Source organism: Pseudorca crassidens, chromosome 18 (assembly GCF_039906515.1).
Source record: "Pseudorca crassidens isolate mPseCra1 chromosome 18, mPseCra1.hap1, whole genome shotgun sequence".
Taxonomy (NCBI): domain Eukaryota; kingdom Metazoa; phylum Chordata; class Mammalia; order Artiodactyla; family Delphinidae; genus Pseudorca; species Pseudorca crassidens.
This window is the reverse complement of record NC_090313.1, coordinates 73,752,457-73,778,797: the sequence shown is the minus strand read 5'-3', so window position 1 is coordinate 73,778,797 and position 26,341 is coordinate 73,752,457. Positions and strand designations below refer to the sequence as shown.

Below are 26,341 nucleotides of genomic sequence, written 5' to 3'. Positions count from 1 at the left end.
TTTACAGATCAAAGATCAGCCTGTGAATTATCCCCAGAGAAATGAGACCCTCTGAGAGGTGGCTGGACAGTGTTCTGAGCCGGTCCGCCACAGAGCTTCAGGGCATGGGCAGGTGCGCTGGTTCAGTGTTGTTCAAATGCTAGGTTTTGACACCTTAGTACGTTGTGAAATGAATTTAGTGGTTTGTAACTGCATTTTGAAAAACAACAAAGGAACATAGAATAAAAATTTAAAAACGAGATTACTGCAGGTAAGAGGGGAAAGTGTCATTTTGTGAAACTTTGGTTTCACACACACGCCCCGTGTATGCATGTGTGTGTGTGTGTGTGTGTGTGTGTGTGTGTAACAATGTACAATGGTGTTTTTACAGTGGGTCACCGACAGAGAATTTGGAAAAACATTGTTCTGGTTTGCTATCACAGGGAGAGGTCGTCTTATGCAATGAGTCCTGTAAGTCATACATTTGAAGTTAAAATAACAGCTGCAACAACAAAAGTAACAAAAGCAGTAAAGATGGAAGGTGTGTGGTGGGGCCAGAGATCAGGAAGGGGGAAAATAAAAAATCCTGGGCTGGCGTAGCACAGGGAGATCAGCTCGGTACTTTGTGACTACCTGGGGGAGGCGGTGGATAGGGAGGGCGGGAGGGAGGGAGATGCAAGAGGGAAGAGATATGGGGTATATGTATATGTATAACTGATTCACTTTGTTATAAAGCAGAAACTAACACGCCACTGTAAAGCAATTATACTCCAATAAAGATGTTAAAAATATATCTATATAATGAAAAACAGTCAAAAACAAAAAAAAAATCCTGGGCTGGCTGCACTACCTGTGATTAAACTCCTGGAAATGTACCATCAGCCAGAGAAACAGCAGCTTCTTGGGAGCAGGTCCCACAGCCTGGGCAGGGGGAGGTCTGCACCGTGATCCGGGGGGCAGGTTCACGGCTGGAACAGGGGTGGCGAGCACACACACACACCTGCCCACTTGCCTTGGGGCTGGTGAGAGGGTCCCTGGGCACTGGTTGCTGGTCTTGCGGGGGGAGGCAAGGGCAGTGCGTTTCAGAGCTTCGCCATGGATGTCAGACAGCCCTGTGCTGACTGCTGGCTCTGCCATTTACTAGCCTTTGGGCAAAACACTTCAAGCCTCTCTGAACCTCAGTTTCCTCGTCTGGGAAATGAACATGAAAACATTTACTTTATCATATTGCTGTGAGGCTTGAGTGGAGAAGCCGAGAGTGTAGCTTAATGAATGTTAGCTCCCTCCAGATACCTCGCGTGCGGTAGCTCCCACCTGCTGCCAGGAAGCAGAACGGACCTTCTGGTAGGGGAGGACCGTCTTCTGTCCCTTATTACCTCACGGAATGCTTGGTGGAAGGGGAAGGAATGGGGTGGAAGGAAATGGTCCAGAGGGGGCGCAGGGCAGTAAAGAGGTGGCTTCGGCAGCTACCCACCCCACCCCGGGAGCTGCTTCCCGTTGCATGAGCGGCAGGGCTGTGGCAGTGACTTCCCTGTGACATCCCCTGCCCCGCCGCCCCTGACTCCGGGACTCCCGCGTCACCAACAAATCCTGGCTCTGCTGCCTCGGCACAAGGCTGGAGGTAGCCGCCATCACAGTAGAGTGTCCTGCCCTTGATGTTTGGGCCACTGACATTTCCCCTCGTTGCAGTCCACCTCAGTCCTCCAAGCAGCGAGGCCATTGGAGCCCCCGGTCCCCGGCTCTCTGTGTAACCAGAGCTGTGATCTCCTGCAGGTGGAAGACATCACCGCCAGCCATGAGGCGGCTCTCCTAGAGATGGAAAACAGCCACACGGTCGCCATCTCGCTCCTGCAGGATGACCACGACCACAAGGTGCAAGGTAGCTACGAGGCTTGGTGCGCGCAGTGGGCGGGCAGGGTGGGCTGTGCGCACTGACCCTCTCCGGCTGCAGACATGGGGAGCCCTCCCTTTCCCTCTTGCTTCCCTTTCCCTTCTTCCTTCCTTTCCTTCCTGGTGTGTCCTTTGTGTTGCTTCTTGGGTTCAGAAAAGACAGAAATCCAGGACCCGGGTAACTACAGTAAGTCCCCTACGTATGAATGAGTTCCATTCCGAGAGCGCGTTCGTAAGTCCAATTCGTTCGTAAGTCCAACAAAGTTAGCCTAGGTACCAACTAACACAATCAGCCATATAGTAAGTACTGTCCTGTAATAGGTTCATAATACTTTTCACACAAATAATACATAAAAAACAAACAACACAAAAGTAAAGAAAACATGTTTAATCTTACAGTCCAGTACCTTGAAAAGTACAGTAGTCCAGTACAACAGCTGGCATCCAGGGGCTGGCATTGCCCGAACAGGCAAGAAGAGTTACTGACTGGAGGGGAGAGAGGAGGTGGGAGATGGTAGAGCTGAAGGATCGTCAGCAATAGGGGACGGAGGGCCAGCTGCAATGTCACTCACGCCTGACGTTGATGGAATGCACATTCGCATCTTTGAAAGTTCGCAGCTTGAAGGTTCTTTTGTAGGGGACTTACTGTACTTTCCTCTGAAGCCAATCCTCTCAACCCTGCCTGAATACTGGAGCCTTGGTCCCAGAGCAGGGTTTGGTAGCTGGTCTGGGTTACAGCCTGGGCTTGTTAAAGCTCATAGGTGAATGTAACAGGTAGCCAAGCTTGAGACCTACTGTTCTACAGTAAGTGTAGAAATCCTAGGCTTTGTCTTGTTTTGTGGCCTTATAACCATCCCACAGGTGTGGTGTTGTCACGGCCACGCCAGCATCTGATTGGGCCTGGCTCTCCACACCTTGCACTCAGACCACATTCACCATGGATGTAAGTGGACTCTCAGGATCTTTCTTTTTACATTTTTTATAACTTTGACTTATCTTTGGATACGTAGGATTTTATGTGGGTTGTAACAATAGCGACAGCGTTTAAGTACTACTAAGATTTTGACTGTGAAAGAAGCTTTTTACACGTTAACGTGCATTTACGTCATATAGAGAATTTGTTTTTCAATTTCCCCTTTCCTCATTTTTTCCTCCCCAGTCAGCTGATTGTTCAAGTATATGAAACACAGTTAATTTAACAATAGATTAATAAATTCCAAAAATTTGAGAATTAATATCAGAGTTTTAAAATTATTTTAAAATGTTCTTTGTAAACAGCAAGGCCCACTGTGCAGTAGTCAATACTCATGTGATTGCCCCCTCGAGCACCAACCCCACCGCCTCTGGGAACTACCCATACGTGGAAAAGTCCAAGCTGGACGCAAGGGAGAGGAATTTCCTGAGAACTAGTTAAATGCATTACCTGTTCCTGAGAGCGTGTCTCATGCTTAGAGTACCAGCTCCCACCCCTGGATGCACATTGGAACCACCTGGAGAGTTTTTTAAAAATACTGATGTGTAGCTCCCCTTACAGAGGTTCCGATCTAATTGCTCTGGGGTGCAGCCCAGGCATCGGGATTTTTTAAAGCTCCCCAGGTGATTCTAATATGTAGCAAAATTGGAGAAGCACTCTCTTAGAGCACAGTCTTAAGCATGGGACAGAGTGTCAGGACCTTAAAATAATGAAATACATTATGAGTACATAGATAGTCGCCATGGTTTATGCCACCTAATAGATACGGACTTTTCTTTGCTTGTGAGGTATAGGGTATCTGAAAATGCCCTAAAGCCCATCACTACACTGTAGGAAAATGGTCTCAGGAAAGGGAACAGGAACGGAAATGTTACAATGAGTGTTGCCTTTTGTTTCCGGATTTTCGTATAAATAGACTTGGTAGATTTTTCTGACTAATGAAGTCTCGCTTAGACGCCACATCCAGGGCCTTTGAATTACATATAATGTGATACAATGTAGGCGTGTGTAATGGTAGCTAAAACCTTCATTATTATGGATGGTGCTCTCAATGCCTATTAAAAGTAATCATCTAGACAAAGGCAGGTAGACCAGAAACCCACATGGTTTTATGTCAATAAAATAAGCACAAACTTTTTTCTTTTTTCCCAAATGTAAATTTCAGCTATAACAACTGGATTTCTAAGAGACCTTTAACCATCATTAGTTAAAAGATTGGGTCAATGGAAACCACAAAGTTTTTCTTAATTGCAGCTTATGCCAGCCGGAATGATAATTATTGGTCTCCAATACTCTCCTGTGCTAAGCATATGATCCAGGTTGATTAATGAGACCTTTCCTCTCTCCAGTTATAACATGAAAACAAATTGCTTGTGTAGCTAGAATGAGACGGGCTTCACCCAGCTAATAAGACTGTTCCCATCTGGAGGAAAATAGAATCCATTTGCTTAATAACTCTTACATGACATCTCTTGCTGCCTATCTTGCAAATTATCACTGGAATGACACTTTTCACGGAATAGAATTGCTCCAAACTCCCCAAGAGGAACCAGTCCAATGAGTCCTTCCTTCTGAGTGGCTTAACATCGACTCTTTGCTCAAGCAAATCCTAGCATCTGTGGTTTCCAGAGTGTGGCCCAGAGGCCACCAAGGTGACTTCGCAGGCACAGCACTGGTCCCGTTCACCTGTCCATTCTCCAGCCCATGCCCCGCTCTCCTTGGAAAGGTCCCTGCTTCAGCCCGAGATTGCGGCTTCGTGGTAGAAAAGAAGAGTGATCCTGGGAGGGAAGAAAAGGGAGATTTAACATTAATTACCTAGTGGTTTTACCATTAGGAATAGTTGGAGAATTCAGTGAGTGCTGTGAATGGAGAATCTGACTTGGCCAGGGTGTTGGTAGAGCTGGGTATAAAAGTGAGAGAGAGAGAGAGAGAGAGAGAGAGAGAGAGAGTGTGTGTGTGTGTGTGTGTGTGTGTGTGTGTGTGTGCGCGCGCGCGCGCGCGCGCGCTCTGTTTGCTTCCCTCCCTCCTTTCTTTCCTCTTAACCCTCGCCCTTTCTCCTATTTCCTTCCTCATCCTTTCTCCCTCTCTCCTAAATAACATTGCATACAATTTCAAACTAATGGAGAGGTCTCCTTAGGCTTAAGTCCGCTATATACTGGTGTCCCTTACTCACCTACGTCACTAGTCTTAGCGTGGCAAAAGAATCTTGTTTGATCCCTTTTCAAAAGAAAGATCAACCTAACAATTTGATGTCTTCTCAACAGAACTGATATCTACCCACGAGCTTGAAAAGAAAGAATTGGAAGAAAATTTTGAAAAGCTGCGGCTGTCATTACAGGTTAGTGTTTCCTTAACTCCAACATCAAGGTAATGACAGCATTGTTATTCCTGTCCACAGACATTTATCCAGCACCTACCGTGTACTGGATCCTGTACTAAGCATTGGAATACAGGGGTAAATAAGACCTACTCCCTGCTCTTAAGGAGTTTACTGTCTACTCAGAGCTGTGATACAAATAGTGGCAGACCAGCACGGAAGGTAACACATACTTGCACAGAATGAATAATACCGTTAGCGCCACAGGGGTTCCAAGAGACGGCCCATGTGCTTGCGGTCAGAGTCATGTTTGGGGAAAGGGGAGGATTAGGGAGCAGAGCATTCTAGGCAGAGGTAACGGGGTAAGGAGACTCATGTAGGGCAGAAATCACAGGACATGTTCTGGGAATTGTAAAAGCAACTTCAATCCCCTGGAGATGTAACGAAGCTTCTTGGCGTCCCGCTTGAAACCTACACAGAGTGTGGGTCTCAGATGCCAGGGGCGCTGCCTGGCTTCCTTCTGATCTCGGAGGGGAGAATGGAGGTCTCTGCCTTCCAGAGACCCCAATCAGCTGCTTCTGTGAAAAGATGTTGACCGCCCCCAGCCCTAGAGAGGGGCTGCCTGGGAAGCCAGGGGGAGGCTGGTGGCCCTGCTTCCATTGCCAGCTGTGGACGTCCCAGTCATAGAAAGATTACCTTTTAAATATCAGGGACATTCACATCTGGAAATTTGGGAGGTGATTACCATAATTCTAATACAAAGGCAGGAGTTTTGTTTCTTCAGTGGCTCACTTTCCCCAGGCAGTGTTTCTCCCACAGAGCCTGCCCTGCCGAGAAAAGAATCTAGGATTATGGAGTGTCGCACTATTGAGTGTACTATTCAAAAGTTTTTAAATGGGAAACCACCTGCTGCAAACCCACCCCCGGTCCGTCGATCCATGGACCCATCGGGGGGCCTCACATGCCCACGTGCTCCCTGTGTGGCTTGTCCTTGGCAAATTAACCCCAAACTTCTTTGTGTACCCCACATCCCACACCACCCAGATACATTACCCTTAAGGAACACAACCCAGGAAGGTAACAGCCATACTGTGATGTATCAGAAAACCCCAAACGGTCCAAAACCAAAAGAAGGGAGAGTTCTGCTTCATCCATGAGTCTTCACTTTGCCACTCACATCACACAGTCATGAATTGTGCACATTTTAGTGGTAACTCATGGGCAGAATGCATTTGAGCTGGAGATTTTCTGGTGTGAGGTGGGTACAGTTGCTTAGGCCAGTCTCCTTGGGCTGCTGGCAGCTAGAGAAACAGGTTTGGGGTAAAAGATCTGAGTTTGAGGTTTAAATCCCCACTGTACCTTCTCTTAATAGCTTTGAAATCTTGGACAGCTACATAAGCTGTAAACCTTAGTTTACCCATCTGTAAAATGGGGATAATGCCAATTCCTTCCTCAAAGTGTGAGCAGCTTAAGGGAAATAATATGTGTGTCAATGAAAACATTAATCAATAGTCAATCCAAGAAAGAAATGGAGAATTTTATTTGAACCAACCTGAGGATTAGAACCCAGGAGACAGTCTTTATGTGGTATACAATGGAATACTACTCAGCCATAGAAAAGAACGAAATTTTGCCATTTGAAGCAACATGGATAGACTTGGAGGGCATTCTGCTAAGTGAAATACGTCAGAGAAAGACAAACACTGTATGATGTCACTTATATGTGGAATATAAAAAACACAACAAACTAGTGAATGTAACATAAAAGAAGCAGACTCACAGATACAGAGAACAAACTAGTGGTTACCAGTGGGGGGAGGGCACGTAGGGATGGGGGAGGGGAGGTGCAAATTGCTGGGTGTAAATAGGCTCGAGGATGTGTTGTACAACACGGGGAATATTTTGTAATTGCAATATTTTGTAATAACTGTAAATAGTAACCTTTAAAAATTGTATTAACTTTTTTTTAAAGATTAAAAGACAAAAGCGCTAAGGACTGTCCCTTAGAGGTCAATGCACAGTTATATAAATTTTTGAGGCAAAGGGTCTTACATCAAAGTAACATATTGACAGTGTACGTAGTCCAACAGGGCAAGTAGTGGGTCATCGTGACCCCTTACAGGATTGAGAAAGGAATGTTATCTCCTAAGGAGTTACCTTGCTGGCTCCAGGAGAAAATTGCTTTTTTTTTTTCCGGTGAGCAGGCATTCCTGTGTCTTCTAAGGGGATCTAGTTAATGTATAATGCAGATGCACCGTGCACACTAAAGAGGGGTAGTGGCCCAGATGGGCAGAGAGAGAATTTTCTGTTTAAAAATTTTCTGATCCTGCCTTAAAAATAAATTGATTTCATCGTGTGTAAAGGGCATAGAGCACTAGGCAGCAGCTAGTGCTATTATAATAGTTTCAGGCGTTGTTACATTTGCCATCATCATCATTATTATGGGGCCGTTGGTTAACTCCAAGTGGTCCCTGCCGGGCCAGGTCACCAGCTGGGTCTTGGTGCTCTTACCTTGGCATAAAGTAGCCAATCCAAGTTGAAGAACAGCACGTCCTGTCTGATTGCTGGGGCACCATTGTGTGCCTGAGGATCTGTTTTGAATAATGGCGAAGAAAGCAGAAAAAACACTGTGATAGTTTAGATGCCGCCTAGATGGTACTTGCCTGAGTGTTGCACTGTTTCACATTTTAATGGAGGACAAGAGGCTCGAGAGGAATGCTTGCTCTGACGAGGCTTGTATAGGAGGTGGGTAGCACTCCAGTCATTTTAATTTTTGCAATAAAATAATAGCTAATATTTATAGAGCACTTACTGTATGCCAGGTACTGTTCTAAGTGTTAACTCACCACCATCCTCTGGGTTAGGTATTATTATTACCGTACCCATTTTACAGATGGGGAAACCTGGACACAGTGGTTAAACTACGGAGCGCTCCAGTCATTTTATAGTCACGTTCTACGCATGCGTGCTGCGGCCCAGCCGGCTGTCCTGAGCCCTGATTTACACTTGCTGGCTCATGTGCCTTCCAGCTCCACTGACACTGTCTTGCCCTCATGCAGCAGCAAGTGCACTTAATGGCACTGTGGGGGGCTTTTATTTCTTAAAAATGAAATGGAAGTAACTGGAAACAAAAAAGGAGAGAAGGAAAAGGAACCCGCCAAGGCTGGGTTCTCTGTGATGACGAGAAAGCGGTCGAGCCAGCACGTGCTATGTGGCAGTGCTCTCGTGTGCAGTTCTATCGTTGACCGCACCCAGTTGCTCACATGTGGTGAGCGGGGCCATCTCTCTTGCCAGAAGTGTTCACGGGAAGACCTCAGTCCCTGGGTTTTAATGTTACAGAAGTGGTGATGGGGGTGGAGAATTTTGGAACACGTGGCACCAGCAAGGCACCGTCTCTTCCCTCTGCTTGGGCGTCAAGGCTCTGCCCGGCTCCCTTTGCTGCCCGCCGCCATCGGTCAGGGCCGGGGCTGCGGGGAGAGGGCTCAGCGTGGTGGCACCTGCGCTGGCAGCAGGGCTGGGGCCCCGGGCCTCCCCACACACGCCTCCATTCTCTCCACCTTCACACACAGAGCAGCCCCGTGGCGGGCACGTGCTGGGATGGGGGTCAGGAGGGCCCTCCGGGTCGGGGGGGAGCGTCTGAACGGGACAGATTTCACTCACGTGGCAGCTCAGGCCAGGGGCCTGCCACCCAGGGGCGCCGAGCGGAGGCCAGAAGAGGGCCGGGGGTGAGCGGGAGCTGGCTGTGGGGGAAGAGCGGATGTAAGGTGGGTTGGGGGCAGCGAGATGAGAAAGGCGGATGCGGAGGGTGCAGATGCTGCGTCAGCGGCACTTGGTCCCGAGGGCACGGGGTTTTACGTAGGGGGGTGAGGGGCTCAGGCTTGCGCTTTAGAAAGCTCCCCCTCCCCCGCGCCCCGACCCTGACTCCCCCTTGAGGACAAACGAGTTGCCGGGTCCGGGACAAAGTCAGCGAGTGGCTCCACCCGGTGGAGGGAGTAGGATCAGGAGTGTGTGTGGATCCGGGGACGTGACGCGGGAGGCCGCATCCTCCGGGCCCTGCCATTGCTGTGTTTAGTGTGGGGGGAGGGGCTCGGGCAGAGCCAGAAGTCAAGGTTGGTTCGACAGCTTCTGGCTTGAACTTGACAGATGAGCACAGTTCTTCTCTGAGATGGATTAACCGTCCTTCCTGAAGCGGGGGGCTAGAGCCCCCCCAGACTAAGATGCCTCTCTGCTGATGGGCTGCTTTTGTGAAGTCAGATGATAAATTATTAAACGCCTCCGCTCCGCAAGCTCCTTGCTTTCCTGGGGGTGGGGGGCGAGGACAGCTCTCTGATCTCAGGAGGCGCTGAGTCGGGCCACCTGCTTCGAGTGCCCCACCAGTGTGCGTGCACTTTCCGTGGGACAGAAACATGCATCTGTCAGTGTTCTGTGGTCCATTCTGGACAAGGCACGGAGGCAGGGAGACTGGGGGCCTCTCCCTGCTGCATGCGAAGGCCTTTTGGTGGAGCCCGGTGGGGGGGACCTCTGATCTGGACGCCCTGTGAAGAGCCCCCAGGGCAGGGTGGTGGCCGTCATCACCGCCTCCCAGGTGCCACGTCTGCAGGGGACCGGGCTGGACGTTTCGTGTGTTACCTGCAGGACCAGGTGGACACGCTGACCTTCCAGAGCCAGTCTCTGCGGGACCGAGCCAGACGCTTCGAGGAAGCTTTGAGGAAAAACACTGAGGAGCAGCTGGAGGTATCATGCGCTTCCGGTCTCCCAGCACCCGCAGGGCCCTTGCAAGGCAGTTCTGTTGGACTCCAGGAAACCCGGGGCTCCCCCAGCAGTCACCCCAAAGGCAGGGCCCCTGTGCTGATCTGACGCCAGAGCGACAGCGGTCAGGGCCTCCCGGGATTTTAAGCATGTGCCTGTCAGCACCTGTGCTGAGTCGGGATGGCCCTGGGTTCTCCATCTAAGTGTTATTCTTGCCTCATTGCACACGGCTCCCCAGCCCCTGTCCCTGGGCTGCTGTGACGAGCTGGAAACACCCCACCCTGGCCAGGCCCCATTCCAGCCCCACGTCCCGTTCCCTCCCAGTGCCGCCTGCAAGGGAGGCATCCCTGAAGCCCCAGTTGGTAGGGTGAGGGGTTTTTCCTCAGGCTGGCACAATTCCTTCCCTCTGATGTAAGGTGCCAGATAAAACACACGAGGCAAAATACACAACAGCCAGTTACACGTGAATTACAGATCAGTGAGTTTCTTAGTAACAAGTATGTCTCATGCAATACTTACGTGAAATTCCAACATAGTTGAACATCCTGTCTTTTTATTTGTCACATCTGGCAACCTTATTCTCACATTTACTTTTCTACAACAGCCTTTTCTGCTTCTTAAACCACTTTGCTCATTTGCTATGCATGGCAGGGGGCGGGGCCTTCCATGGGCACAGTTGGGACCTTTCAATCCCCACCTGTCTGTTGAATCAAGTACTCTGCGTGAATGTTAAAAGCCAATGTTGAATGTACTGGTTTTGCCCGCTGAATTCCCTTGGGGCGATAGGCTGGTAGTATCCGGCCACCCCAGGATCCGACGTTTCAGGGAACGACGGCTTCATCTCTCCTGCTCCCCAAGGAGCTGGATTTTCAGTCGCTCCCCCAGTGGAAACTCGTGGGCATCGTTATCAGGAAGGCTGTGAGCACTGTCTCCCTCTCGCCCTCTCGCTCTCATTCTCCAGTGCCCGTTAGGAAGCTTGTTAACGGATGACTAGATTGCACTGAATTCATGGTGCTGGTGGATACTGGGCTTCGCCGGGCTGCCTGGTAAACAGCCCCTTGCTCTCTGCCCCTGTAGATTGCATTGGCTCCTTATCAGCACCTGGAAGAAGACATGAAGAGTCTGAAGCAGGTATTAGAGATGAAGAATCAGCAAATACACCAGCAGGAAAAGAAGATCATTGAGCTGGAAAAGCTGGTGAGTCGGCCTCTTACCTTGGGAGGCCCCAGTAACCTGCATGATATCCCTGCTGCCACGGTGGATGTCAATATTAACAGCACCCACGGCCCCATCCAGGTGGGGGCCCTTACATGTCCGTTGCTCACAAGTGAGCAGAAAACGCCTTTCTTAGGAAGCCAGGAGTTCCGAAGTCTCAGAGGTGGCCTCATTTGTAGAAACCCGGAGGCCGTCTGATGCCCCGCCCGGCTCCGCATCCACCTCTGTGACGTGCCAGTTCCTCCCCCGCCCCGGGGCAGGTGTGCGGTGAGCCTGCATCTGTGGAGCGTCGCTTTTGTGCACCAGGCACGGCGCAGACACGCTGTGCGCGTTTGTTCTTTAACCCTGACAGCAATCCACTGCGTAGGTGCTGTCAGGAGCCTCCTTTCACAGATGCGGAGACGGAGGCTTAGGATGAGGTCCTGTCTCACCCAGGGCCAAACAGTGGTCCAGCCCAGGCGTGAGCCCTGGGCCAGAGCTCCAGGCCCCGGCTTTCAGCACACGCTCTGCCTCGCCTTTCAGCCTGGCTCCCGCAGAACTAGCAAAGGGCACCCCTGTGGGGGAGTAGAGCAGCCAGAGTTCACTCCCCGCCCCTGTGGGTGCGAGGGCTGAAGCCGAGACAGTCATCCAGAGTCAGCAGCAGAGAAGCCTGCCTCCAGGGAGATGCCATTCTGAGGGGAAGGTTGGCCCAAGGGTCGCAGGTAGATTAATTTTTTCTTTTTTATTGTTATATTTAAAATAAATTTTTGATACTCTAAAAGGAAATATAATTTCCTCTAAAAGGAAATTATAAGATATAGATAAGAAAATTTAAATGACATATTTCTACACTGTTAATATTTCCAGAGCCTTTCTTCTGTACAAGTGTACACACCCTAATATACGACCCACACATACATACGAGTGTTTTGTATCCTGCTTTCTTTCAGTTAGCAAACCCTCAGCTTACCATCTCAGTAACTGATCACCTCCTCTAACTTTTCAAGTTCTCCGTATGTCTCGGAAATGTCCTTGAAGCCGCTATATCCAAACCAGGAGCTGGTCCCAGACCACCTGTTGCATTCACTCGGCACGTCCCCTCTCCTGATCTAGCACCATCCCTCTCTGGGGACATCTCTCGCTGCACGGATGCCTGTCAGTCAGGATAAGGGCAGACGGGGGTGTGAGTGCCTATTGCCAGCATCAGAGGCAATGCTGGCGTCCTGGCGCCCTCCAGCAGCCCAGAGCTTCCCAGCAAGGCCAGAGCTAAGGCCAGCGGGGGGCTCGCGAACAGAGTCCTCCCGTCTCAGCCCTGCAGCCCTCCTCCTCCAGGCAGGGCCACCTGCATCGTTATCTGGTCAGCCACAAGCCTCCGGGCTGCTTTGGCTGTATTTAGCCATGCTCCGGGCCTTCTGCAGGTACACAAGAGTTCTCATTCCTGAAATCTTTCCAGGCAGAGGGGTGGGTGGGGGTGGGGGGAAGAACTGATTTAATCACTTCCCATTTCCTAGGAGGGCCTTGCTGAAGGGCAGGGGCAGAGCCCAGTCCTTTGGCTCTGATGCCTAAGCCTGAGTCATGGAGAAGCGGCGGTTTTCTTTAAAGATTCCTCTAGCATTTATTTCTCAGTGCATCTTAGAATGGAGCTCTGCTTCGGCTAGGTCTCAGGCCCTGGGGACACACCGACAGAGAGAGCGGGGCGTGAGTTGCAGAGGAGTGGCAACCACAGAGGATGTTCTCTTCTGATCGTGTGCCACGCTGGGCTCGCGCTGCACGTTCCCGGCTGCCCAGAGCCTCAGAAGGAAAAGAGCGTGTCCATGCTGTTTGCATTTCCAGCCCTCCATTAATTCAGAATGTCGTAGAGTGCACACAGGCCTGGCCAGAGATGCCAGTGCAGGGCAGACGGCCTGATGGGAAGAACCGGGGGACCCATCAGCCACACGGGGTCCAGGTGGTGCTCGCAGCTCGTTTCCGACAATGGCAGGGGTCTGGGGACACTCACTGTGAGAGATATATTCTACATAGGAATCCAGTACAGGCACACACGTAAGTTGTAGATATACAGTACATACGATCCACTATATACACTAATATATACACACATAATACACCTAAGAGGGAAATATATACTGTATCTAAAATACATACAACAATACTTCTACTACACACGGTGCACTCTGGTATTTTCTATTCTGTTTTGTTTAAAAAAGAAATGCTGGTCACGTCCCTCTAACCTGATTTTACAACCGACTGATGCATTGCAAACCGCGGTTTGGAAAACACTGTTCTTGATAAAGTTCCAAAGCCCAGAAGCCGAGGGCATTGGTCTGCCATCTGTCCATAGGGCCTTGCTGAGCAGCTCTTGACACTGCATCTTTTATAGGCAGAGAAGAACATTATCCTGGAGGAAAAGATCCAAGTTCTCCAACAGCAGAATGAAGACCTCAAAGCCAGGATCGACCAGAACACCGTCGTCACGAGGTAGGTGGGCCTGGGCGTCGGAGCTTCCAAAGCATGTGTCGCCGACAGGATGGCTTTGCTCTTGACCTTGGAGCGCTCTGCTTTTATCCTCACCCCTCCGAGCCCCAAGGCTTCCCCACACAGGCTCTTGGCACTCCCCGCGCCGAGGGCAGCATAGAACACACCGCTCTGAGCACCCAGCCGATGCCCGGGCTCCGCAGAGCGGTGGGTCCCACCTTGGTGGAAATGAGTGACACCAGCCAAAGCCTGGGGCACAGCTGGGAGGTGACGGGGATGTTTCTGGAGGAGGTTTTGGAGAGGCTGCCAGCTGGGGGTTCCTAGGCTAAAGAGAACCACCGTGTGAGCCGACGCCGAGCTCCGTTGCGGGGGCCTGCGGCTGCTGCGCCAGCGCTGGGCCAGGTGGTCATGGCAGAGGAGAGCTGGCCTGGCCAAAGGGCAGCAGGGAGGGGATGCACCAATGCAGCTGCTCCCCAGGGACACTGCTTCCATCTTGGTGCTGCCTTCCTTGCTCGGAGGGCCCCAGGAAGGGAGATGGGGGGGGGGCAGACCCACTGCTGTCACGACAGAGGCACAGAACGCCTCGGTTCCTTTTTCATTTAGCATCCATTAGCCGCAAACATCAACTAAGCATCCGTTACGCACCAGGCCTCAGACTGGGTGCCGGGCACTCGAGGAGGACCGCTCTGGGGCCTGTTCTCCAGGGCTCCCGGTCCAGCAGGCGGCCAGATGCACAGACCAGAGGTGATGGCTGCCAGGGAGGCCTGAGCCAGGGGCAGGGCGTCCCACACCAAGCTGCACTTCCCGCTCTCTCTCCCGGCGGCTTCTGCTCTCTCCCCTGGCCCCCAGCGCCTCCCCTGACCCGGGCAGAGGGGCTGTGGGCAGATCGGCTGTTGGCGGAGGGTCTCTGGGAACGGATGTGTGGCTGGGATGAGTAGCAATCGCGTTTCAACCCCGCTTCTTGGTCCCTGGGGTCTGGCAGGACCCTGTTCTCCCCGCGGGCACCCACCACCTACCCCCTTTCCCTGCAACCCTCGGCCTTGCAGACCTCAGGTTAAGTGCCTTCCGGCGTGACTGCTGCTCGACAGTTGCTTGTTCTCCCCGTGCAGACAGCTGTCAGAGGAGAATGCTAACCTCCAGGAATACGTGGAGAAAGAAACACAGGAGAAGAAAAGATTGAGCCGAACCAACGAAGAGCTGCTTTGGAAGCTGCAAACGGGGGACCCAACCAGCCCGATTAAACTGTCCCCCACGTCCCCCGTTTACCGAGGCTCCTCCTCCGGGCCCTCCTCTCCCGCCAGAGTCAGCATGACGCCCAGATGACGCCACCATGCTGCGGGTCGAGCTGCGGCGCCTGGTCCACGAGGGTTTCCGCCTCGAGGGAGTGGTGACCGTGGACCGGCCCGACTGACCCTGCGCGCATGCCCAGTAGCTGTATAGCTGCATCCTAGGCAGAGTCCTTTTCTGATCCTCGTGTAAGACTGTCCTGGTACTGGCACTTCGGAAAGTGTAAATGGTAGCGTCTGATGTGCAAACGTTTGACAGTAGTTAGAGCCAAAAGAAAGAAACGCCAACTGTTCTTGAGCAATGAACTTTCACTGCAGAATATCAGGTTAGTTACAAATAGCTCAGTTTTGAATATCCATTGAATAATCATTGTGTACTGCACCGATATGTGTGTATATTTAGATATACGTATATACACATGCAGCGGTTCTGAATTGCATTTTTTATAACATGAAGTGCTGACATATTTTGGTGAAGGTCAGCAGTTTTCTAACTCGTGCCTAAGAATTATTGGGAAATGAAAATGCATTTCTATCTACCTTCCCGGGAATATTTCTACCCAAAATAGAAAAAGGAAAAAAAAAAAAGATACAGAGAAGCAGCGCCTTCCGACCTACCACCACGTGGTACTCTGTTCAACACCAGCACCGGCCGTTCACGAACGGTACCTGCCTTCGGAACAATCGGCTTCTTAGTCCACATGATGTGAGGTCACCATTACTCCGTCCGCGAGTTTCAATCATTAATACTTCTGTCATGAGCGGATAAGGGGCAGCAGTGGGAAACCCGGAGGGGGTGAGGAGTTTGGCAGGTGTCTCTCATGACAGTGGATCATCTATAGTCTTGTAAACACAAGTTCTGCTTTTTTTCCCTAAATGGCATCTTGGAATCCATCATTAAGCTCTTTCATCTTTGGGAAAATATGGAAGCACATGACCTTATAGGTTGAGGGTGAGAGTGACCTTGGAGTTGGCCAAGACCATTCACGCTCCGTCCTCAAGAAGGAAGACCGCTGATAGGGTCTGTGTTCTGACTAGGCGTAGGGTAGGAAAGCGTACTCTGCCATCCTAGTTGCTTTACTCTGATGTGATGCTGAAAATGGTCAACCCACCAAAATGTGACCCTCAGCCCCACTTCACTGGCGCCCCCTTCGGCCTGGTTCCGTAACCCAACCTCATTCCTGTACCTTGAGAAGCTCAGGGGTTCCAGCAGGGGCTTCCAGAAATCCTGGGGGTCAGTTCCAAGCTGTGCTAGACCATCCCGTGGCCTCCCAGAAACCCAGGTGCATTTTCTGCCGGGTGATCGAGCAGTGCCACAGCTGACAGAGGTCCCGTCCCTGGCCCAGGAGGTTCTTCCACACAGAGGAAGGAGCCCGGGAAACAGCCAGCCAGCGGTGGCTGGCTTCTGGACTGGCGTTTGGCTCTGAAACGGTAGAATTAGAACCTGAGAGGTATTCCTGTAGTGCTGTGGACGATTAGAAGCAAGACACACAAAAGAAAGAAGCGGTTTCAACAGTTGATATGGTGATGACAAGGATGCCTTTGTTCACTGTTTGTGACGAAGACCCTGCGCTTTTCTCCCTAAGGCCCCTCAAAATGGTCCTGAGCACAGGACTGGCTCTGAGCTTACCCGAGGCGGGCGGCCTCATGTAGGGTTGCTTCGTGGGCCAGAGCCACAGAGCAGGGAAGAAACGGCCCACGCAAGGGCTTGGCTGGCCCAGAGCCCTGCCTGCTCTGTGAATACGGGGCCGGCGTAAAGACAGACCTGGTCTGTGTTCCTTGCGTGAGTCAAGGTTGGGCTTCCCGGCCTCGTGTACATCTCATTTCTAGCAAACCTCCAGGTGTTTGCCCATCCTGGGGACATACGCAGGAGTATCCACTGAAGAAACATTTTTTTCCTTTAGTGGCTCTGCATGATGCTGTGATGTTGAGTTGGGCCTCCCATTAGAGTAGATCATGCCACGTTGACGAGACACACACGTGTTTATTCTTCTAGCAGGCACACCTGCAGACACGATCGCTCAGCCCTCTGAACTAGGAGCTGCTTCCCTAACGGCACTTGCTAAATGCAGTTACGCAGCAATACAGACACCAGTGTTATGTTAGAATGGGGTCCAGTGTGTTAGCCTGTTGCAGTCAAAGTTGTAGTGGTGTTAGAACGAAGCAGTCCCTCACCAGGCGACTAGAGTGTGGCTCTAACCAGCCCTGACCTTGGGTGCTTGAGCTAATTCCCCCCTTGCCCTGGCTTCATTTCCCTGTCATGGACGCCCATCATATACGGCTCCTATCCCAGAACACGAGAGGTGGCGGCCACCGGGCCCCTTCTGTGCCTCTCCAGCCCCCACACTGTTAGGACTTGGACCTCTGTCTCCCTGGCGTCCACCTCCCAGGCCAGAGCTGCTGCCACGCGGAGATGCCGCAGTCTCCCCGCCTGCCACTCACAGACCCGCGAAACCGCACCAACCTCTTCCTGGCGCGTGGGACCCCGTCGGCGCCCTGCCCTCCCGCCGCCCAGCACACACCCGGCGAGGTTCTGGCGGGGTGGGACACCTGGTGGCCATCTGAATGGGGTCGCTCGTTCCTCTTACGGCCCCTGCGGGTTCTGTGTTGCCGATTTGTGTTTGAAGCATATTAAAATGAACCTGAGGGACCTCTGTGACATGCACTTGATGTGACCGTTGGCCTGGCCCTCCCAGGCTGCAGGAGGTCCGGTGGGGTCAGGCAGGGAGGTCAGAAGGCCGGGCTCCCCTTGTGGGTGCGCCGGCTGGCCGTCACTGAGTCTCCCCCCGCTTGTGTGTGCGCCGGCTGCCGTCACTGAGTCTCCCGCTGCTTGTGTGTGCGCCGGCTGCCGTCACTGAGTCTCCCCCCGCGTTGTGTGTGCGCCGGCTGCCATCACTGAGTCTCCCCCTGCCCTTGTGTGTGCGCCGGCTGCCGTCACTGAGTCTCCCCCCCCCAACCCTTGTGTGTGCGCCGGCTGGTCATCACTGAGTCTCCCCCCGCGTTGTGTGTGCGCCGGCTGCCATCACTGAGTCTCCCCCGCCTTGTGTGTGCGCCGGCTGGCCGTCACTGAGTCTCCCCCCGCCTTGTGTGTGCGCCGGCTGGCCGTCACTGAGTCTCCCCCCGCGTTGTGTGTGCGCCGGCTGCCGTCACTGAGTCTCCCCCGACTCGGCGGACTCAGGATCCCTGCACCCATCTTCCAGCCCGGATCCTTCAGCAGCCTTGCCCAGGCTTTGGGGGCTCAGCGGCTCTGCTCCGTCTCCCCCGTCCTGGGGAGGCCCGGGTGGGTTGGAGGAGGTTGGAAAAAGGACACGAGATTGAGGCCAGTCCCCTCACCATCAGCGTCGAATTCAGACGTGGACCTATTGCTTCTACCCCAGAGTGAGCTCGGTCTGTCCTCAAGCCCGTCCCTTTGCACCCGGCTGGTCACAGAGCTCTCCTCTCAGAGCACTGGGAAAAGGCCCACCCGGCTTAGGGGCCCCGTGGGCACAGCACTGCCTTGTCATGCGCTTTCTCATGCCCTCGGGGTTCTCGGGGACCAGGCCACTCCCTGAACCTAAACACGCTCACTTCCCCCACCAGGGCCTTCAGCCTCGGGGCCTGCCCTGCCTGGGGTCGCAGGCTGGTTCCCTGTGGGGTTTGCAGGGACCTCCGGAGACTCCAGCCACTCTGCCCTCCCGAACCACTGCCGGACAGGAGCCCCTTGGCAGGTGATAGAGCCCCTTGAGTTACTCCGGACCCGCCAGCACCACTGCCGGACCCCCTGGGTCACCCACGTGTCCAGGTTATCGGCGACGGCTGCTATTCATGATCTGCTTGTCGACCCGTCCCCACCTGTTCGTTTTTTCTGGGGTCTTGTGCCACCACCTTTATCATACCCACCCTGCGTTGTCCTCCCCGTCAGCACAGCTGCTTAACAGAGGGGCGCTGGCGCCCGGCCCACGGAGGAAACCAGGGTGGAGGGGCCTCGCATCCGTGGAGAGCTGTGTCCCGCACAGCTGTCTTGCCGTGGCAGAGAGCCCTTTGAAGTCAGCGCTCGGTCCCCGCTGTGCCAAGGGAGGCCACGGCCGGCTCTCCCTGCCTGTGAGGCTGGAAGGAGTTGAGGAGAGCGAAGCTCAGGTAGAAACCGGGGGGGCAGGGCGTCCCACCCGCTGCTGGAGGCTGTTCTCACTCCGTGGCTGCATCCTCGAACGGGCACCCTCGCATCGCGTCCCTGCATCCCTTGTAGGCAAGAGGCAGGGTCCTGCCCGCTGGGGCGTTTGGGTCAAATGCTCTAAACAGTCACCACCACCATCACAGGCTAGAGCTCATTCGCTTAAGTTTGCTAAATTTTTTTTTTTTTTTTTTGAACCTGTCTGCTTTTCTCAAACCTCTTTAAAAACAAAAGCAGGACACCTCGGGTTTCTTGAACGCCCAGCTCTGTTCCTTCCCCCTCAGCATGGGGGACATGCAGGCGAATTTGCCTCCCTCACCAAGTCTGGGCGAGTTTTCCAGAGACAGCACCACGCGGGATAAAGTGCGGTGCAGCCTAAGCTGGGCCCTCCCGTCCCTGCGGGATGCCCGGGTCCCTCCCCACAGACCACCCGGACAGGCTCAGCTGCTGCTGTCTTTCACCTGCACCCAAATCCACGTAGCAAGGGCTGCGTTAGCAGACGCTCAACAAGTAACCGCACGGCTTCAAGGAGTAAAGATGTAAAGCGTCCGTGGGAAAGTCCGACCGCGCAGCTTCTCCCGGCTCCGCACCTCAGTCCTGAGTGCCCGCGGATCGATGATGAGAAGGAGGCCAGAGCTCACGTCATCAGCGGACGTACCACCTGCTTTATTCCCGAAGCCTCTCTCACATCGCATTTTTTCTGGACGTATTTATGGCTTGGTGGACAGGCTTATACAGTAAAGCGAAACGATGCCCCTTGGAAGAGGGGCGGACAGGGCTACCCCGGGGAGGTGTCCCCACCCTCCCGGCCGTCTGGTGGCTGAACAGCACCCCCCCCCCACAAGGAGTCCGTGAGATTCCTCCCCTTTGCGGAGGCTGGGCTGTCCGTCTGACTCACCAGACGTGTTTCATCACCAACTTGTGCTCCAGGTAACTCCCCACCCCCAGGCCTCCGCCCCCGCCCCGTCAGGGTTTCCTAGGAAACTGCCCGGAAGCCTGGCGGGGGCGCTTCAGGCGCCCGCCCGCACCGGCCGCTAGGCGGCAGTGTGGCGCCACGGGACTGGCCGCACCGCGCCGAGGCGGGCTCCCGGGAAGACTTGCTCGGGGGCGCCCGGGGAAGCCGGCCCGTCTACAAGTCGGGGTCTGGGCTCACGGGCGCCTGCCAGTTGTCACAGATCGCCTTGGGGGCGGGGGAGGGCGGGGCGGCTGAGGGCAGGAAGGGGCACCCTGCTTGCGTTCGTCCCCGCAGAGCCCTGGGGAAAAGGAGGGAAAGCGTCCACGCGGTCCAGGCCTGGTGGGTGGTTCACCGCGCGGCCGACAGATGCCCCTCACGTCCCTGATGCTGAGCGTGCGGGGCCGGCAGCAGACCTCCCAGCGTGATCACGCCAAGCCTCAGGGCCTGGGAATTCAGGCCCCCTTGACTGCGTGTGCCTCCTGTGTAAGCAAGCGCTTCCTTTCTCAAGCGGGGCGGGGGGTGGTGAGAGATCAAGGATTATGAGAAGAGCTACAGCTACAGCCCTCCCCATACCCTCCCGCTCCTGCGCGCACCCCACCCTCCAGATGGGTGGCGGGCGTGTGGCGGGCAACACAAGGCCAGTGCCCAAGGCAGAGGGGTTTGCTGCACTGACACCCAAGTCCTGCAAACGAGCAGCGTCATGCCCCGCAGACCCACTGGCAGGGAGACCTCTGGGCCCAAACCCAAGCCAAGTCCGGAAAAGAGTGCAAGGTGGGGAGACAGCATCAGAGGATCCTAAATGAGGGTCGAGGGGTTCCCTGGCAGAGGCGCTAAAGCCGGAATGAGGATTTCCACCAAACGGCTGAAGGAGAACGAGGCAACGCGACATCCTTCCGGTTGTGGGGAAGCAGGCAGATTCTCAAGAAGCAAAGAGCAGGATCTGAACTCCCTGCGGGGCACCCACCCCGGGGCACCCCCCCCGCCCCCCCCCGCCCCCCCCCCCAGAGCTGCCGGAATTCCTGAGCTCACACTGAGCACGCCCAGGCCATAGACGGAATTTATTAGGATTTGCGGAAGCATGAGAGGATGTACCACAAAACAGCCTGACTTTACAACATGAAGTACGGCATCAGTGCACAGTGTTGCCAGCAAAACTGGGATACAGAGCAGAGGTTCACATTTTTTAAAGGCGATGGACAACATCTACTCTTGTCCTTAAAATAAAAACGGGGGGGGGGGACCAGCAGAGGCCAATCTGATTTGCAGTTAGCGTCAGAATCTAAATCTAGTATCACAATTATAAGAAACTATAAGAAAACTATTAGAAAAATAGAACATCAAACAAGCAAAAATATTATACAATTTACATAATAAAAAACACAATTCTCTTAATAATGGCTCCACGTTCAGTAGAAGAAAGAGTACTGAAGAAACCACAGCTCTTCAGGTTTGATTATAAACCAACCCTCAAGAAGACCATCACCCTTTGTGCTCCTTAGACCCATCAATGCTGAAAGGCACAACGTAAGCAGGAAACTTATCTTAAATATATAACTTCTCCAATGGGAAAATAAGTCCCAAACTTAAAAAGTTTGTCATCAAGAAACACAAAATCATACACCTTGTTAATAATTTAACAAAGCCTGAATGCATCTCCCCAGCCCTCCTCCGCGACTCCGGAGAAATCCCATTTGGACTTCAAGCCAAGGTCTTCCATCTCACGGGGGTTTTCAGCAGTTCAACACACTTACAAGGTGGCCCGGGGGGCTCGGAGAACTGCGCCCCCAGACCCTTGGCCAGTCCACGCCCCTCTTGGAAGAGCACTGCCACCCAGCGAAGCAGCGGGCACGGAAAGACTGGGCCATAGTGATGAACGGGAAGGTCAGTTGCCTTTTTTTTTCTGACTTAACCTCCCATTAGGTATTGTAACTACGATGACGAGATACAGAATGTATGTAGCTTCTTGCACCACTGGGCCAATAAAGCATTTCATTACCCAAAAAAGTCCACAAGAGTCTGATAAAATGTACATCTTGCTCTCCCTAAGGAGCCTCACATACAATTCTCTCATTCCCAAGGCAAACATGCATTTTAAATTACACCTAACAATTATGCACAACATATATTCAGTTCCGTCTGAAGTTAACTCACACAAGCGTCACACACCTGCGCCCAGAGTGCGGCCATGCCGGCCATGCCTCTCCATCCATCCTACAACACTCGGGCCACTGGGCCCAGCACCAAGTCCCCTCCCGCCTGTCTCCAGGGGGCTGGTTCTCGGGTGCCAACAGAACAAGCGGCTCTGAATGTGTCAAGGCGGGGCGTCCAGGTCAGGAGAGACAGGTCCCAGCGTGAAGCCAGGCAGCTTTTCTCCAGCAGCGAGGCCCCGTCAAACGCCCGTGGGCTCGCCGACAGTCTGGGTGGCGCCGTTAGGAGACGTGTCCACACACCCGATGCTGACAGCTCTGCCTACAACGTCAGGCTAGACGCCATCCTAAGCGGGACGGCAAGACCTGTCAAATCACCCTGCCTGCCTGGAGGACGAGGTGGAGGAGAGGAGGCCAGGTACAGCCCCGTTCCCCCCCCCCCCCGCCCCCCGCCTCCCGCTGTCCGCCCCCCTGACGCCATGCACAAAGCACAGCAAACACGTCGTGAGGCTCCTGCTGGGCCCGCGCCCCTCTCAGGTGTGAACAGATGTGTCAGAGGTGTAGAAGGGAGCGCCGCGGGCCCAGGGGCTCTGGGTGGGCACAGAAGCCTCCGCAGTGCTGCTGCAGTCGCCAGTGGACACGGCAGGGCAAGGCCCGTGGTGTCCAAACTACACGGAACCAGGAAGCCGACCACCTGATGGACACGGACTCAACGGAACAAAACCTAGCGTGGGGGAGACGCACGTGACCCTGACGACAGTGTAAACTCTGCAGCTTCTGCAAGCCGGCCTGGAAAGGTGCTCCGTCCCGCGGCCCTCTGGGTTTGTAAAAGCAAAGCCGGCCCAAAGTCGGGCAGAGGAGATGCGAGCAGGTGAGCCGGGGGCCGTGCGGAGGCTCGAGCTCCTGCCCGAGGCCCCCATCCCCCACCCCAGGGCGGGGGGTGGCTCGGGGCCCACTGCCTCTCCGGAGACCCCGCACCCCTCACTCTTTGGCACAGGTCCCGGGGACCCCGCGTGGGTTTTCACAAGGCCGTGGACACGCAGGGAGGGGACCGCGGGCGGCAGGAAGGGGCGCTTCCCCATCACAAGCGGGTCTTTCCAATGTGACCGTTTGGGATTGGTGCACAGATAAAAAGAGACGCGGTATCCCCGAAGGGCGCGTCACTGGAAATGTGGAACTTCTGACTCTGCAGGAAAACGTAGCCAAGCCGTGGAACCGAGTGCGGGAGGGGCTGGGATGTGAAACCGTCGGGAACTTCCGGCAGTTACTTTTGGCCGTGTGTCTGTGTCCGTGTGTCTGTCTGGCAGGTCTCTGTGTGTACGTGTTTGTGCGCGTGTCCAGCTCAGGGCCAGGAAGGAGGGGTGTGATCAGAAGGCCCACTGACTTCGGAGGCGCCGCCCCACGCACAGAAGAGAAAACCCTCGGCAACGGCATGAAGACCCGCTCTCAACAGGCCCCGTCCCGGGACCCCAGGTGCTCTTTCCGGGGGGGAGCGCGGGGGCCTTCTCAAGGCAGCCACTGCCCTTCTGCGCGGCGCCTCGCGGCTCTGGGTGAGGAAGGGGACCACGTGTCAGGACGCGCTCGCCCCGTGAGACGCTGAGACACACCTTCTTGGCTGGAGAGCCACGAGCGCTGCTGGCGGAAACATCAGTCGTGCAGTCTGCTGGGGGGCGTCGCACGGGGAAACGTCAGCCAGAACGAAAAAGGGAAAGAACACCTCAACCTGCCACCTTTCTGGGACACCCTCTCTCCCTCGCGCTCTCTGCCTCTGTGGAAAAACAGCAGACACATCACGCAAACCAACGGCCAAGAGGCCCCAGAGGACGGCAGACACCAAACCCCACAAAATACGTTACTATTTATCACAATGTTGTACCAAGCAAAGCACCAAGCTACATAAATTAAATACCTTTCTTTGGAAATCCAAGCTTTGGGCTCTTACAGTCCTCCCGCTGGAAGATTCACAAGTGACACTGAGAATAAAGCTACCATGAGCGACCAGAGCGGCCACCAGAGCCTAGAACGAAGGCCGACCCTGCCAACTGGCTGCTTCACTCATTCTTGCATTTTCCTCCAAGAACTTTTTGGGGCAGAGGGAGAAAAGCCGAGTGCCATCAGTTCATCAGGCTTCTTTCTACCAGGTTTGTGACAAAGGCCAGAGGGAGAGGATATGGGGAGAGAAGCTTCCAAAGCAGCGTTTACACTTCCCGTGGAGTCCAACACGCCTGCCCCTCACCTGCCAACACGGGCCCTTCCGTCTACTGAACTACACTCTCTCGGGAAGGCAGACTTGGCCCGGCTACCAGAAGAGTCCCCAGGGCCTCGGGAGGGAGCGCCGTGTGCACAGGGACACACAGACACCGAGGCAGGGGTGCGGGGCAGGGTCACCGACCCGCACACAAACCCGCAGCGTCTGGACGACACACACCCACACGAGAGGCACAGTAACGTGACCCCAAACCGTGTCACGTGCAGACCCCGCACCCTGGACAGTTCGGGGTGATCGCTCGGCCGTGTGCCGCGCCACTGTTAAGCGCCTGCTGAGTTCAGTGGAGTGACCGATTCACAGCGGCAGACAGGAGGACTCCACGTGAGGATAAGACACGAGAGGGGCCAGAAGCAGCTGCAGGGCCACGCCGTCACTCAGGATGAGCGGACGCCGGCCTCGGAGACCTTGAGACCCAAGAAACCGACCTCCGAGCGGCAGAGGAGGACTCAGGGCGGAGCCAGGACCACAGAAAGCGCTGTTCTCCGCTCGGCTCACTCGAGGCAGGTCCTACAGAAATAGTGTCACATTCCAGTTACTCAGGACTCGGCCGGCGCTGAGAGGCACCAGAGCAGCAGGAACCGGCCCGGGGCCTGGGCTGGTGGCCGCAGGAGGTCCGGGTGGAGTGGCCACTGCCCTGGCCCCGCGCAGAGCCCGGTCCCGTGGCCCGAGTGTGCAGTGTGCGAGGGGGGCCGGAGCCCCTGCCTGGAAGGAGGGGGGGGTGGTCACAGTCCTCACGGGCCCTCCGGAGACAGCTCAGCAGAAGCAGGAGAAGGAGACCGTCTAGTTTTCCTTCCTAAGTACACGCTGTCCTCAGGCTGGGGGCGGCACAGCTGGGCACAGACCGTGTCGCGGTGCTCAGCTGGCATCTGGGGCGGCTGTTCGGGGCTGGGCGGGGAGGCGGGGACTGGAGTGTCCAGCACAGTCCCTGGAAGGGAGGCCGGACCGCTCAGGTGATGAGAGGAGGTGACCTCCATTCTGCCCAAGGCCACAGCAGCAGGGGCGCCCGGCCGGCGAGGAGAAGGACTGCTGTCTTGCTCAGAGAGAGGCTCAGAGGCAGGTGGGCAGCCTCGGCCCCGTGGCCCCAGCTGGGAGCTGCCAGGTGATGGGCCCAGCGAGCCGGCCTGAGCAGGACACGCAGGCCGCGGGCCGCCCCATCGCGGCACTGTGCTCTCTGGGTGCGGGCGGGTCCCGTGCATGCGCAGGGGGAGCGAGGTGCTGCCGGGGCCTTGGGGGCAGGGCTGTGCGTCACTTGCAATGATCCAAGTGACCGTCAGGAGTCCTTGCTGGGTCGGCGGCCAGGGACGCCTCCTCGCTGTGCCAGAGACCATAGCCAAAGTAGATGAAGAAGCCTGCGGGCCGAGGGCAGAGACCAGGTGTGAGTGGGCACCGTCGGGTCCCGGGAAGCAGTCCCCGCAGCAGCCTCTGCAGGCGGCCCCGCCAGGAGGCCTCGGCAGGTGGCGGCCCCAGGCAGGGCCCCCGTGGAGGAGGGCGCGACTCATCGTGCAGGGTCGCCTCTACGCTCAGCAAAGGCGCATCCTTCTGGGCAGCCTCAGGTCGGGGGAGCGGCTGGGCTCGGGGCCCCGGGGGCAGGGTGGGCGCTGGTTCCACAGCCTCATCTGCTGCCCACCTGGCGGGGTACCCCGCGGCCGCTGGTGGGGGGCCAGGACAGACCCTGCAGGAGTCACGCTGTCCCCGCCACGGCGGACTTCCCAGGGCACTAGGGCTCCCCAGGCTCTTCGCGCCATCTGTACAGCCCTCGTTCTCCCTACCTGAGTGACTTAGACATTCAGGTAGCCTGGGACTGCGTGCAACCCGTGAATTTAGTCATTCCAGTGAGTGTCAGGGGCCACAGAGGTCCGTGCTCCTAACTGTCCCCCCACCCCGGGGCCACCTTTGTGCCAGTGACACAGGAGAGCAGGCCTTGAAGGAAGGACCCAGCCACCAAAAGCCCTGGGAC

The 26,341-nt window shown here is 54.8% G+C and overlaps 2 protein-coding genes across 14 annotated transcripts in view; one reads left to right on the top strand and one right to left on the bottom strand.

Annotated features, from left to right (window-relative positions):
- The window catches only part of MTUS2 (microtubule associated scaffold protein 2), a 494,370-nt gene extending 478,883 nt beyond the window's left edge, over window positions 1-15,487 (top strand). For 9 of the 10 annotated variants that reach the window (XM_067713577.1, XM_067713576.1, XM_067713578.1 and 6 more), the window contains 6 exons: window positions 1,753-1,858; window positions 5,107-5,180; window positions 9,795-9,893; window positions 10,986-11,105; window positions 13,483-13,580; window positions 14,687-15,487. In XM_067713577.1, the coding sequence (XP_067569678.1) occupies window positions 1,753-1,858; window positions 5,107-5,180; window positions 9,795-9,893; window positions 10,986-11,105; window positions 13,483-13,580; window positions 14,687-14,900 (711 nt within the window). In that variant the 3' untranslated portion in view covers window positions 14,901-15,487. Of the gene's footprint in view, window positions 1-1,752; window positions 1,859-5,106; window positions 5,181-9,794; window positions 9,894-10,985; window positions 11,106-13,482; window positions 13,581-14,686 lie in introns of those variants that run through there. The other variant, XR_010937004.1, reaches the window with a different exon arrangement.
- Window positions 6,678-26,341, bottom strand: part of SLC7A1 (solute carrier family 7 member 1) — an 82,923-nt gene continuing 63,259 nt past the window's right edge. For 3 of the 4 annotated variants that reach the window (XM_067713581.1, XM_067713582.1, XM_067713583.1), the window contains one exon: window positions 21,012-25,733. In XM_067713581.1, coding sequence (XP_067569682.1) covers window positions 25,630-25,733 — 104 coding nt within the window. In that variant the 3' untranslated portion in view covers window positions 21,012-25,629. Of the gene's footprint in view, window positions 11,010-21,011; window positions 25,734-26,341 lie in introns of those variants that run through there. The other variant, XR_010937005.1, reaches the window with a different exon arrangement.